This window comes from Cyphomyrmex costatus, unplaced genomic scaffold (genome assembly GCF_001594065.2).
Source record: "Cyphomyrmex costatus isolate MS0001 unplaced genomic scaffold, Ccosl1.0 scaffold505, whole genome shotgun sequence".
NCBI lineage: Eukaryota > Metazoa > Arthropoda > Insecta > Hymenoptera > Formicidae > Cyphomyrmex > Cyphomyrmex costatus.
Window position 1 is genome coordinate 690,308 of NW_017279311.1, and position 14,668 is coordinate 704,975.

Consider the following 14,668-nt stretch of genomic DNA (forward strand, 5'->3'; position numbering starts at 1 on the left):
AAGAGTTCTAACGATTATCCTTAACAATTGATGCTCTAAAATCAATATCCAAAAAGATATAGTACTTTGAAGTTACAGATTTTTAATTTTTCCAAGTCCACAGACGAAAAATTGTTTTCTCGAAAATCCGGTGTTTTCTTGAGAGTTCTGGTAGCAATATATATAAATAGTTTGTATCAATTATTTCGATACAAAAACGGTCGGTATTCGGAAAAAAATCACGTAAAAACGCACGGAAAAAAAAAGTTAACTGTCACTGTTTATTACCTTATTACATCACAACTCAATACTTCATTGTAAGGGTATTTGGGACCTGCTCTTTCAGATTTTAATGGCAGCAAAAAATGGGGGGTTCCATTTAAAAGAACATACATTGACCTTCAATTATACTCAAAATTGACATCAAGGTCAAATTGAAGGTCACCATCTTGTGGCCCCCTTCGAACCCTACAACTTTTATCTGAACTATTTTTTTGCTTCTCCCCATTTCCTAAAGAGTTATTCACGTTTTCTGTTTCAAATGGGACACCCTGTATATATTATTTTTTGTTAGTAAATAGATTTTATTTACCTCGAAATATTCTGGCTTATACACGACAATAAAAGGTTTGGTTCCAAACCGGAGCATAAATATTCCTTCTTTAAATTCATTTAGAAATAATTGAAACCGTTTTGTGCGACCTATATGCGACAATTAAAAATTTATTAACTATTATATTAATAATTTATTAATTGTTATTTCTATTTATGGTACAACTGCAAAAAAGGGAGCAACCCCCAATGATCTTGACCTTGACGTATGTTATCAAAGTCATAACCGTGAGTACCTTCCCTGTAGGGGAACTCCACTACTGTTAAAAATAACCTTATCCAACTCATTCTTTTGTGTGAAATACCTCTCGTTTCGCGTGGACACTAGACAGTACAATCATAGAGGAGTGAAGGGGAGGTGAGAGTTACTTCGTGTGGAAAGTTTAACGTTTCTAACAGAGAAAAGTGTAGAATAGTACTTATTATCATATATGCATAGTAGAAATAATATGTTTAATTTTAAAACTTTTTTGTTAATAACGAAGGACGACCGCCAAGTAAAACCTGCGGGAAGTTACTCAGAGTCATGACCTTGACAACATATGTCAAGGTCAAGGTCATCGAGGGTTGCTCCCTTTTCCTGCAGTTTTACCCTATTCATTACATGAGTTTAAGGAAAAAACTTTTAATTTTGAGCCTTATGCGCAAACATATGTATATGAACGAAATTTTAATAATACATTAAAGAACAATAATATGTATAAAGTTTTTTATACCAGAATCAGATAACTTCATAAACTCATATGTAACACCAATGAAAGGATATCCTTTGACTTCAGGAATATCTCCGAGTTTTTGTTTAATAACATATTGATAGTAGATCATCAAAAAAATTGAGAAAATCACAGCAATGCAAAGAGTGCATAATGCCAAAAAAATGAAATCCATCCTTATGATCTGTGAACACTTCAAAATATTTATTAAGCAAATTTATACTTATTAGATTTATAAAAATAATGAAATTACATTAATATCTCACTGAAAAAAATGCTAACAAAATTTTCATCGTATACACTGATTAAAAATGTTTCTCAGAGATCAAATTAAATAAAGACGATGATGCGTATGTCAGAAAATATACATATATTCCATATTAAAAATATATTTTGTAATATTCAAAGTTAACAAATTATACTGCTTATAAAGTTTGTGCTTTTAAGTGCTTTTAAGTATACTAAAGGCAAAAGCTAATAACGTCCTTTTGTTAAAATTGATATAATATTAAAAAATACAAATGTAAGGATAATTTTACTGAATTTTTTCAAAAAATGTGTAATAACATTTTTCAAACAGCTTTGATGTACAAATTTTAATTTATATCATAGAACTTTAATTGTAAAATTTATAAAAAAATTTTGAGATATTGTATAACAAACTTCAATTTGTATTTGTAGTTCAATAAAAAATCATTATTTAAAATACCGATTTAAAAACAAAATTCAAGTTTTGAAATATTTTTAGATCATCGAGTTATGATCGTTTTTAACGAAATTTTATATTCTCTTGAAAATTATCTATTTTTAGAGAGTGGAATAATTAGCATATAATGCATAAAAATACGAGTTTTCGATACTTACCATTTGTTACGTAAAAATTTCTGCAAACCATAATTTCTTATCACTTTTGACTTTCGATTGAAATATCGTAGCTTTTGCATTTATTATATGTGTATAATTTATGTTTTGTAATTTAAATTTATTATAGATTAATTTTGTTAAATAATGTTAAATATAACTATAAAATAGGCAATAGTGCGTCTAAATCCTAGATTTATAACAAGAAACAATTATAACGGCTTCTTTTCAATTTAAGATTTAGTTATTGAATGAGACTGTGGAAATCACGAACAATATTTGTGTTCTCTTTTCCGTTCCAAGCTAACAGTGATAAGTAAATACTCACGTGATTGGATAATTGAATCGAATACTTTATCTCTCTCTTACTATGTCTGACGATTAGAAAAATGAAGCGTTGTAAACCACCGATTTATATTTATAATCGATCTAATAAGAAGATAGAACCAAAACATTTGCATTTGATTGATGCTTGCATTTTATTTTTTGTTACAAAAATGCACATGTTTTTTTTTTAAATATACATGATGGTTCTGTGAATTGAGAATTGAATTCCAATGTTATACTGCTTAGAAATTTATGTAATTTGCAATTCATATCCGATTACTATTTAAATTATACATTCATGCAGCCATTTGTATTCCTTTTTTATGTTTGTAGCTCTTCTGATATATCGTATAAAAAGTTTATGTAAATACATCTTTAATTTTTTTTTTTATTATATCGTGCGACTACGAATGATATATACGAAGAAATTATCCCTCGTAAAAAAATTGTTAGAGAAAGATTAAAAACAATAGAATTTGTATGCATTCGTATCGTTCTTCTTAAGTTTATATCGTTTATCTCGCGAGCATCACAATTGATCTAGTACGAATCCTATCGTATTTTATCGTATTCTATAAAATTTGTACAAGATTCTCATAAAATTTGATTCGAATTAATGAATTAAAAATCAGATTTTTTATATTCAAAATGATAGGATTTTTCTATCGTTCTCTATTAACTTTTTTTTACCTTCTTTCTTTTTAATACTTTTTTAAAGGACTGTAATTTTATGTCCAAAAACTGTTATTGCAATGTGTACAGGAAATGTGATAAATAAAGAAATTATATAAGCTACTCGATTACATAGTATTTGAAACATAACATTTAAACAAGTCATATTAAAGTTATTATTTTAAGAAATTTAATATTAAAATGTAAATATTAATTTTGTTAAACACATTTCGTCTACAATAAATAATAATATAAGAATTAAAATTGATCTATTCAATTATAAATTTGCCTGATTGTGAGAAGACTCTTTTAATTCTATTCAATTAAGGAAATAATTAAACAAAGATTAATCAATTTTAAAAAATCAAGTAATATTATATAGAAATATACTGAGTAAGTACATTTTATTTTAATACTCTTATCTTAAAACGAAAAAATTTACAATAAGCATCAACGTAATCCATGTTATAACATCCACTCATTTTAAATAAAGAAAACAATTTGTCTCGATGCACTGAAGACGCATTCGTATATTTGTATAGTAAATATAATAAAATGTATTTGTTTTTGATACATATTTAACTATGTATATATATGTATACATAATAAAATTTTAAGGGGGAAAACTAAAAAAGGAAACAATATTCTCTAAATTTTAGAAAACAGATATAAAAATCCAAAAAAATTAATAAAACATGCCAATGTGAGCCGACACAAGTTGACAGCAATCGTTTTCACAGTACTCAGAGCTGCGCGTGCAGGCGATGAGTATATATAGCGTTCGAAACAGCTACCAGTGCGCGCACAGCTGTGATTACTGTCCAAATAGCGATGACTACCCTGCTTAAAATTTTCTATAAAAAACTATAGGAACATATAGAGTTTGTATAGGTATTTATAGTTTTTAATAGTTTCCATAGTAGCGCACGAGAGCGACTATAGAAGCTCTACAGTTATCAATAAGATTCTATGAGTATAATAATAGAAAACTATTGCGGATTGGGATTTACCGATTCAAAACACTCATTAAAAACATATAGAATTTTCTTAATAGTTTTCTATAGAAAATTTTAAGCAGGGTAGCGCGCGCACAATAATTATCACTGTGCAGTAAAAATTTTTTTTGTAATCAGCTCAGTAATAGGCGCTGAGCGGTTTAGCGATTATCGCCGCGCAATTTTCTCCGTGTATATAAATGCATTCAAAAAAGTGTGCAATACAAAATTAAAAAAGCTTAAATACCTATACATTTATTCAAAAACTAATTATATTTTTTTATGTTGATGCTATCTAAATTGTGTTTTTCCAGTACATATATGAATTAAGTGTAAATTGCATCATCGTCTATTTTATTTTTTATTCTATGTAGCTACCTGCACTTTGTCGGATCGCGAAACTAGCGCCAGCGCGCCTTCCAGTAGAATCATATTTTTCAGTGATAGCTACATAGTTCCTAAATCAGAAATAGGTGTACGACGATAGTGTGTTTAATAATCGAAAAATCGAAAATGACTGTGACATCTAGAAAAAAACTTAAAGGTCATTTTTAATTTCTAGAGTAAATTGGAGGCGAAATCTTGGAAATCATTAAAGCATTGAAGCCAAAAATCAATTTTAAAAGATAGAATAACAGCATCATTACGTATCAATAGTAGAAAAGTATTTGACTATTGAATGATATCAAAGTTCAATCTTTGCATTACCAAGTCAGCAATGATGGATGACAACGAAGAGTCCATAGATGTGCAGAAATTCTGGTTATAGGTAATTAACTATTGTTAAATATAAAATAAGTAAAATCTAAAATAAACCGAACCTCCATGAAGAACTCTGTCTTAGGTAAACAATTATTTGAAATAAAATTCCATTTGTTATTGACACAATCTGAAGCAATAATTTTGCTTTAAATGCTTGTAAAAAGACACACAATATCTATAGTGAAGTTAATTTAAAATTATCCTCGATAATAGTTCTTTGGAATTTATCGATCAGTACAATACTATTTTTTATATAGCTATCCGCTTTAGAGATAGTTGTAAACATTATGTTGTGTAAAGACAAGGCCAAAGCATACAACGGACAACCTATCAAAAATACAATAATTTTAAACGGACAACGGCTTTTGGATCTTTGGTACAGCCAGAGAGTAGAACATATACATTTTTACTATAGTGTGTATGCTTTATATGGATGTTTATCGTTATTCGATAATATCGAATATTCGATATTTTTTGCTGCTCGATAGAAAAATATCGAATAATAAATTATGAATAAAATATTGACTAGATATTTTTTTACTATTTATATTCACTCCCCATTTTTATGAATATACTTTTAGGAATTTTGGATGCATTGCAGTACTTGGTAGTCGATACTATGCTGACTGAGCGTTCAATGAGCTCTTGTATTTGTCCATGGGTCTATCTTTTGGGTTCAACGGAATGTGCCAATTGGATGCAAGCGTTCAGTGAGTGGTGTCGAGTGTAAAAGTGTAATGTAATTAGTAATACTAAACACACACCCATTATATTTCATAGTTACATCCATTGTATTTCATAGTAACACTTTGTGACAGATGTGCGCTAAAATACTCGTTTTAAACGTGTATTTATTTTGCTGTGTATATAATTTTGAATTCTTTGCTTATATGTTCATAACTTTACAATAAGTCTTGTGTGGAAATATTTTATAAAATTAGAAAAAAATTTGTAAAATGTAAACTATGTTCCAAAGGTATAAAAGAGTTTTGGAACGACTTCTAACTTCTTCGCACGTTTAAAGACAAAACGTTTATTTACATATAATGATTGTGTAAAAAAGAAAAAATCAGAGATAAGTTATATTGCTTTTCACATATCTTCGTTCGTAAGCTCTAAAAAAGGCATTTTTTTTTTATTTATTCGTTGTGCGATATATTCGATGTCTATTCATTCAGAATGAATATAGATAGTTTTAAATTTAAAATATCTGAATATATTCATATGTATAGTCGATACTTTTGCTCGATATTAGCATGTCTAATACACATTCGGGAGAAACCCATCGCTGCAGTATAACAATCTATATTTCGAATCACACTAATGTCTAATATTTGCATCTCTTCCATCTCAAAATCATAGTTCTAAGAGAAATTGTAAGCTTCTTTGTAGGATCTTTTTTGATTATTTCGTAAGTATTTTTATCCTTTCGTTAATTTTGTTTAAATAAATATCTTTATCTAGAGCCATCGTGACATTGTTTTTAACTGCCTTTTGTAAAGATCAGGCACGGCACTAGAGTATTTGGCGTCCTCTCCCGCAAATTTAAATTAGCACCCTACATATGTAGGGTTCCTAATTAGTTATCTAATTTCAAACCTACAACTTACGGCCAAAACTATAACGAACATTCTGAGAACCCTTTTTTTTATACGACAGTACGTGGGGAAAACAAAATGGATGTGTTAGCACTCTAATTTATTATACATGTCATTAAACATTGTAAATGTCTTTACACAGTAATTACTTGTGAAAAATACTTGTTAAATATTTTTTTAAAAAACTAGATTTAATTTTTCAATTAAAAAAAATTAACAAAAAAAATAAGAAAGTTACGTTCGGCTATTCACCGACGCGTAGGAGAAGATCGGGTAGTATTGGATACCTAAGCTTTTTCACAAATAATTTTTTTTTTAATAACTAAATTTGAATTAACATACTATACATTCCATACAAAACTTTATTCTTATAACAAAACACCTCTTAAAACTCATTTTCCTAAAAGAAAAATATCAATTATTTTTTAATACTTTTTATAGATATTACATTTTTATCGTGTTTGTTCGTGGAGGGTTGTATCGGACATGATACATGTTGCTCGAAAAGATGGAAAATATAGCTAGCGAAGGTAAATGCTTTGATTGACGTGTTTTTTTCTTTTGATATCGAGATAAGTTTTTTTAAGCAAAAAAACTGCATAAGTTTACTACCTAATATTTCACAATTTATTGAAAAAAATATATTTCAACCAAAATGTTAGTAAGAAGGTTCAATAAAGTTTTTAAAACTAATATATAGAGAAATAGGGCAATGATCGAGCCAATAAACTCGTTAAAATCTTTTTAAATTATTCTAATATATTGCAAGAATATCACGTAACTTCGGCGTTTCGTTCCGGCTTCGGGCTTCCACTACTGGACTCATCAGTAAGGCATTGTAATGGATATTTCAATCATTTAGTACAATATATATAGGTACGCGGTGTTAGAGATAAGATAATTTAATTTATTAGCTCACTTCTCAAGTATACAGCCTATATTGTCAAAGTCCTGAGTGACTTCCATTCACATTGGAATATTTTAGATGACAGTCGCTGTTTGTTAAAAAGTTATTAACAAAAAGTTTCAAAAATGTCATTTTTTCTACTATACATAAAACAAAAATTCTCTGCTTTGAAATAAATTTCCTGCCTTAAAAACAAAAATAAAGATTAAAGTAAACAATTTATTTATTAGAATAGTTATTTTTATAGCATTATGAAACAGTACGTGTGTGTGTGTGTGTGTGTGTGTGAGAATGAATACTGATTATAAGTATATCATAGTAGTGACCTTTTCATTGCTCAAATATAAACGGAACAAACTTAGAAATATGTGTATACAAACATAAGTATATGAATATAAGGAATGAGTTGAAAAAAAGCAAATACATAAGAAGGGATTTATTGTACATACACGCGCGATACATAAATATATTTATATATGCTTTGCAGATGTAGATTCCTGTATTCTCTTGTACAAAAACCATCGTCTGCTGCAGAGAAAAATATAATGAAATATCGTTTAACATTGTCACGGAAATGAAAAAGAGAGAGAAACTGCATTATTGATTTATCTGTTGCTGTTTTAATCTATCTATTGTAAGCGGCAACAATGCGACGAATTCTTTGGACAATTTTATAAATTCATATTTTTCTAACTTCTTCTGTCTTTCAGGATGCTTATCGTAGTAATTAACGACGAAACTATAAGCATCAACGCTATTCTGCATGTTTTCTATCTTTTGTTGCACGTCGGGAGTTAAAATCTTATTATACAATCTTCCTACATGGAAATAAGTATACAACGCTGAATACAGCAAATCATCCGAGAAGGATTCAACTCCGTTTTGGGATTTGCTCATCTCTAAAGAATTCAAGTACGATTGGTAGTGCTTTATGCTATTTCTCGCTAGGCGCTCAATCTTCGCTATCACATGCGCCGTCGGCTTTTCGTTGGAAGCCTGCAAACGATCCATCTTCAAGTCCAGAATCTCCGAATACGTTTCTGCGAGTTCGATCCAAATTTCCCTACAGACAATTCGGTAAGCTCGTGAACACAATCCCTCAATTACTTCCTCCAGAATGTCTATCCGCCGTTTGTGCATTCTCGCCTGCCTGTCTTCGTCATCTTCGAAGAACGCCAAGAATTTATACGCTTGAGAGAGATCTTGGACAATCCAGGCGTAATGTGACGCATGACAATCGAAAGTGTAATATTCCTTCGCCTTATCCAACCATTTGCGGACGTTCAAGAATACTGGTCTGGCGTCGTTAAAATCCAATAAATACATATCTGTAATTTCATTGGTAATCGATTCTAATTCTGGTTCTAGATCTACAAATCTTGGATCCTCCATGGTTTCAGTATGGGAATATTTATAAACTTCGCTGGCAACTTTTGCAGGTTTTAAATCTTGATCATCCTGCTCGGCCTTTTTCATTAATCTCTCTTTAGATGTTCCCAGAAGAGCAATACCATACTTTGCCCAACATCTAGCAATATGTGCAGATCCGTGATCGTAATTTTCGTATTGTGCAGCAATGGCCTCGCTGGTTTCCCTAGCACCTTTTGTCTTCAAGATTTCAGAGTATTTCTCCAATATATAAGATGCTGCAGCTAGATGATGTCTCGCTTGTGGAAATTTGTCTTGGTCTATGAAATGCTGAGATATTGCCGCGGCATTTACAGCCCAATCGACATAATCCAGATCTTGTGTTATTTTATTTTGACTCCATTGCTTGCTCAATGTTCTGTGACAATATAGAAGAAAACTATACTTGTCATCTAACCCGCGGCAGACCTGTGCTAAGTAATACAGAGTCAATGTGTGGAGCTTCTCGAGAATACTTTTTGCGCACAGATTTCCTTCTATCTCCTCAATACCCATAATAGTCACCATATGAATAGGATCGAGTCTAACATCTTCTGTAAACTTAATATATAAGTCTTCCGCTTGTTTTAAGAAGTCTTTGGCTTCCTCATATGAACCTCGTTGTGCATAAATTAGACTCAATTGATTATTGGCGCTTATAGCTGGTAAAATGCCCTCGGGTGTCAGTTTGCTGTCTTCCAATAAGTCAATACATTTTTTGTAACATTCTGTAGCAAATCCTGTATCTTCCATGTCAGCTCGTAATATACCTATGTTCAAATAAGTTATCGCAGCAGCTACAGTACAGAAAGTCTCTTTGCAGTGCGTAAGTGCTTCCAGTATCTCCATTAGAATCTCCACAGCTTTAGACTTTTTCTCGTAAAGCTTATTCGGATCACTCGTTATTTCACGTTCCAACAACTGCTGAACTTCTTGGTATTTTTCCTTTACCCACGATCCTGGGTGATTAACTCTTTCCAAACATTCCATTCTATCAAAGTAATTCAACATTAATATATATGCTTTTAGTATTATATTTATATCTTTTATACAGTAGCTATGCATTTTGTGGGATATCTCAGTGTCTAGATCCATTATGTCAATCTCCACTTTCTTCTCCTTCTGTTCTTAAGCAGTGTATATAGAGATAATTTTTCAAAGAAGTAAATCAATCAAGCTGGGCTGATGTATATATTCATAAAATTATAATTGATTATAAATTTTCTGCAAGTTTTCTACTATCTTTGCATTGTGAATTTTTAAATGCCTTATTCTATTTTATGTTGTTCTTTATCTTATTGGTGTTATACACTGTTTCTAAGTACTACAATTTCAAATCTAAGATCTGAGAAAAAAAAATTGAAAGTTAATATGCTCCTTGCTTTGATAATGTAAACTTTAATATTGTCAAAATATTGGTATTATTATAACAGATCTAGACAGAGATAATTTGTGTAAAACATATAGCTTCTATATACAAAGTACTCATAGAAGCCTCAAAAACATTACTTATAACTTTTGTTTCTCTGTTCAATGCTGGATCTCTTCAACAATTAGAGATATTTTCACTAGAATAGAATTAAATCGATCAGAAATGTTTAGGATCATAAACTAGCTACTAGTAACTTAGAATCATACAATATCATATGCAGTAGGTACCTCCTAAAAAAATATGCAATTATAAAATAACAGAGATATAAACATTTTCATATATAAAAAAAACAGTGGATTATTATTTTCTAACCTTATTAAATTATTCACACTCCTTTTGTGTTAATAGAGTCATCAAAGTTGCTAGGATTAAATTAAATCTGTCAAAAATATTCAGGAACATACAACTATTATGAACCAGCTACTATCAAGTTAGAACCGTATGACATGCGGTCATCACCTCCTAAAAAATATACAATTATGACAATGTTTTTACTTGCGTTTTCATATGTCAAAATAATGAACTATTATTACCTTCTAATCTTTTCAAAGTATTCGTACCTCTATGTTTATGTCGTGTTAATCAAAATCGCTCTTGAGTATAGTTTTTCGTTCCACAAATTCAGCCAGATTCGGATGAACTCGAATCGTCATTGATCGTCGACGAGACCATGTCAAAGCTTATTACAGCCAAGTACAGAAATTGCAATATCGATCGCCAGTAACGATATCTCTTTACTTTAGTGACATTCGTTTCGCGTGGCGTGGCGAGCGTGCGTCCCTCGCGAGAAGTCGCAGCTGATCGTTCCGCCGTCAGGGACGGTGTTTATCTGTCGCGAGTATATTGCTTTAATTTTTCCTCCTCCCCCCCCTCCCCACCGCCGTCGGCATTTTCGCGGCAGTTCCTCGGAGAGGATTGCTTGCGCGCGCGTGACGCCGTCCTCGTCTCGTCGCCGTTGTCGTCGTCGTCGTCCTGTGTCAGTGCCATATGTACTTCGCGCGGTGGCGATCGAGATGTGGGTGAAGCCGCAAGAAGTGCTGCTCGCCAATGCGTTCTGGTAAAAATCGCACATAACGACGTCTGGCGATCCTTAGATATCTGTTCTTTTTTTGCTGAACTTCTTGAGCAAAAGTACTTTCATTCTATCCTTGTTCGCACCGAATGTCAAATAAGGATAAAATATGTAAGGATACTTCGAGGCACTCGGATAATGTTTTCGAATGCTGTCTCAGCTTTCTTTTCTTGTTTTTTTTTTTCCTCCAAGCGAAGAGAAATGGAAATTCAGCCAAAAAGAACACGGCCTATCTTGTTGTCACCGATTGACGACGGCTCGAGATACTATACGCCGCGATCGGAATTTCAACTCCAGCGGTCGCAAAGACGACTCGCAGTCGGTCGCGCGGAATGTTTACATTCGTGTCAGAGACAGCTGATGGGAGGTGCCGTTCTTTCGGCCGCGGGTGGTCTTTTGTCAACAAGGTGGTGATTCCACCGTGGTCTTTATCGAGCCGCGATTCGACAACATCAATTAACATCCGCGTCATTTCAACTGCGGAATAACGTTTATCGGCTACCGACGTCATAAAGAGACGAAATTACCGTTGTTAACGCACGAACCACGTACAGTAGATAACCGAGCGCGAAAACGTCTGGTAAAAATGTGTACAAAAGTACGACGCGAATGTCTGGTCGGATTCGATAAGCGGCGATCGTGATGTCGACATCAGTGACACGATAAGCGAGGATAGTTTGATGCTAATTTAACATGCTTTCAATATACGCATAACGGCTAATATAGTAATAACAATAAATATTGAAGAAGAAAGAAATTATTGAGACAATGGCAATTTGTGAAAAATATTAGCTCTAAAACAATTAATATTTTTTGAATTTTTAAAATTTTTATTTGTATTTAAATTAAAAACAAATATTGTTCCTCAATTTTTAGTTTGTCATATTTGAGTTTATTTATTGTATTTAATTTTTTATATTATTTTAGATGTTTATTATGTATTTGTTGAAGAACTATTTTAATTATGAAATTATTCATTTAAAAATATTTTATTTTTTTCTAGATGGGTATTTATAATATGTGTAATTCTATTGTCATTTTATAATATAGGATTACTGAACAGGCGACTGTATATTTCGTACTGCAACGTCGTAAAGGACATGGAAAAACAAAAGGTCTTACCTCCATATTGGTGGGCACATTGGACAGCGTTTTTGACACCAAACCACCACCCTTTAGAATTCTTCATCAGACGCCATCATCGGAAGTTTATTGGGGTACTGTACTATAATTGAAATTCAAGATTCTAGTACAAGATATATGTAGAATGTAAAATATATACATGTATATTTTTTAAAGAAAGAAAGGAAGAAGAAAAAACAAAAATAGATAGTTTTTATCTACAGACATATACATTTATAATTAAATTATACAATTATGCCTATATTATAATTATTACATATTAATTTTCTTGCATATTATGCATTTAAAAAGATGTAAAGCCAAGGACAATGAATATATGTGTGAGTATTGTTTTAATAATAGTGATAGTAGCACAATAACTGATAACAGTGCATATTAGTATAAACAATTGTCAGCTGTGTATGGCAAATGTCGAGGGAGCATAAGAATGTTATTCGATGCTTTCATCTACATTGAGTTTTTATGTAATTACAATCTGAAAAAATTATAAGGCGCTTGTTAAGTTTCATATTAATTAAATAGAGTTTGAATCTGTAATGTGTCCTCTTATGTTTGAAACTTACAGAAGTGGCATGTTCCTTAACCCGTGAGGAGATTTTGCAAGATTGGGAATGGCTCCACTCGAATTTAATGACTACACTTACATCGTTTGATACCGAAGAGGAAATAACGGAATTCGTTTGCTGCAAAATTCAGTCTATAATAGCAAATAGAGCCCCGGATTCTCAGTTTGCAGATGGTAAAATTATTAATCATTATTTAAATCGTAAAAATATTTATTAATGCTTTAATGTTGATATTGTTTACAGAAGAAGATCCAGAGTCTTTTAAAACTGTATCTTTTAAATTTCACCAATTGTTCAACATACCCAAAGAGGACAAATTGGTCAATTATTATTCGTGCAGGTTTTTAAATTTTAAATATATAAAGATTATATACTTCAAATATAATATTAAATACATTTAAGAAAGTAATCATAAAACAGCTATGTTTGTTTTTTTAGTTATTGGAAATCACGATTACCTAGACAAGGATGGCTCTATTTATCTGTAAACCATATGTGCTTTTATGCCTATATACTAGCAAGAGAAACGAAATTGACTATAAGATGGACGGATATTACGGAATTGAGCAAAACTAATTCCCTTATAGTCCCAGATAGTATACGTGTTGTAACACGTGACAATAAAGAGGTATATATTGACGTGTATACATACGTTACTATTTATTATTATCGACATCTGTCATGATACATTCTATACAGCTCAATGAATTCTTAACATTTAGCTTTTTCTTTTATGTTACAGCATTATTTTTCTATGTTTATACATAAATCAGAAACATATTCGTTAATGGAACAACTGACCAATATTGCTATGAAAAGGTACTAAAACTTACTAAAATATAACAAAGAAGATATTTAAAGAAAAATCATTTTTGTACTTTATGTATTAATTTATCACAAAATGATTTTTTCGCTTTTTTTATAGACTTATTGATGAAAAAAGTGGATTTAATGAGGATAGAGACTTATTGAATAAATTAAGGTATATTGATACATGATTATATTATTTTTTAGAAAGTTATGCAGAAATAAACACTAAATTAATTCTTAATTTAGCAAAAATGTGCCTAAGAAGCCATCTTTCTTGAAGAGAGATTTGGATGCACGAGCACATTCAGAAACATACAGGCTTCAATTTAGATTGCCAGGAACCGAGAAATTAGATGGTAGCATTGATGCTACCTTATGGACTCCGTACAACAAAAGATATGTTTGGGGAAAGATATACTTATCTCAAAATTATCTTTGTTTTGAAAGTAGGGTAAGTTACATTATATTAAAACTAATGAACTCTTTAACAGTGTATAAAATTTATTTATTACTTATATCTATTTAGGTAAGAAGACAAGTCAGTTTAGTTATACCTCTAAGGGAAGTAACACTCGTTGAATCGGCGGAAAATCAGTCCAGCACAGGAGCAGATAAGTCAATATTAGTCACAACGGTGCGTTCATCGTTTTTATTCGCCCAAATACATGATAGAGATTTTGTGGTGCAAAAAATCTCTGAGCTTCTGTCAAAGTCTAAACTTAATTACATGTATGTTTACGTTACATTTTCTAGTAGATATGAAATAAAGATGTTTTATATATATATATATATATATATATATATATATATAT

General features: G+C 31.1%; 3 protein-coding genes across 3 annotated transcripts in view; 1 reads left to right on the top strand and 2 right to left on the bottom strand.

The window, feature by feature from the left end:
* LOC108778637 (cytochrome P450 4C1) overlaps positions 1–1,479 on the bottom strand; it is an 8,720-nt gene extending 7,241 nt beyond the window's left edge. Inside the window, exons 1-2 of the mRNA XM_018545862.1 lie at positions 1,308–1,479; positions 572–681 (exon numbers count right to left, since the gene is read on the bottom strand). Of these exons, the coding sequence (XP_018401364.1) occupies positions 572–681; positions 1,308–1,479 (282 nt within the window). The remainder of the gene's footprint in view (positions 1–571; positions 682–1,307) is intronic.
* A 6,401-nt stretch (positions 1,480–7,880) lies between these two features.
* LOC108778646 (KIF1-binding protein homolog) lies at positions 7,881–10,401 on the bottom strand. The gene is made up of 2 exons (XM_018545874.1): positions 10,343–10,401; positions 7,881–9,824 (listed from the first exon to the last, which is right to left on the bottom strand). Exon 2 carries the CDS (start codon positions 9,821–9,823, stop codon positions 8,024–8,026), a length of 1,800 nt encoding a protein of 599 aa, XP_018401376.1. The 5' UTR covers position 9,824; positions 10,343–10,401; the 3' UTR covers positions 7,881–8,023.
* Positions 10,402–11,247: 846 nt separating this feature from the next.
* The window catches only part of Tbc1d8-9 (TBC1 domain family member 8/9), a 7,468-nt gene continuing 4,047 nt past the window's right edge, over positions 11,248–14,668 (top strand). The window contains exons 1-9 of the mRNA XM_018545860.1: positions 11,248–11,322; positions 12,388–12,554; positions 13,046–13,219; positions 13,290–13,386; positions 13,485–13,674; positions 13,789–13,865; positions 13,972–14,028; positions 14,103–14,307; positions 14,383–14,585. Of these exons, the coding sequence (XP_018401362.1) occupies positions 11,279–11,322; positions 12,388–12,554; positions 13,046–13,219; positions 13,290–13,386; positions 13,485–13,674; positions 13,789–13,865; positions 13,972–14,028; positions 14,103–14,307; positions 14,383–14,585 (1,214 nt within the window). The 5' untranslated portion in view covers positions 11,248–11,278. The remainder of the gene's footprint in view (positions 11,323–12,387; positions 12,555–13,045; positions 13,220–13,289; positions 13,387–13,484; positions 13,675–13,788; positions 13,866–13,971; positions 14,029–14,102; positions 14,308–14,382; positions 14,586–14,668) is intronic.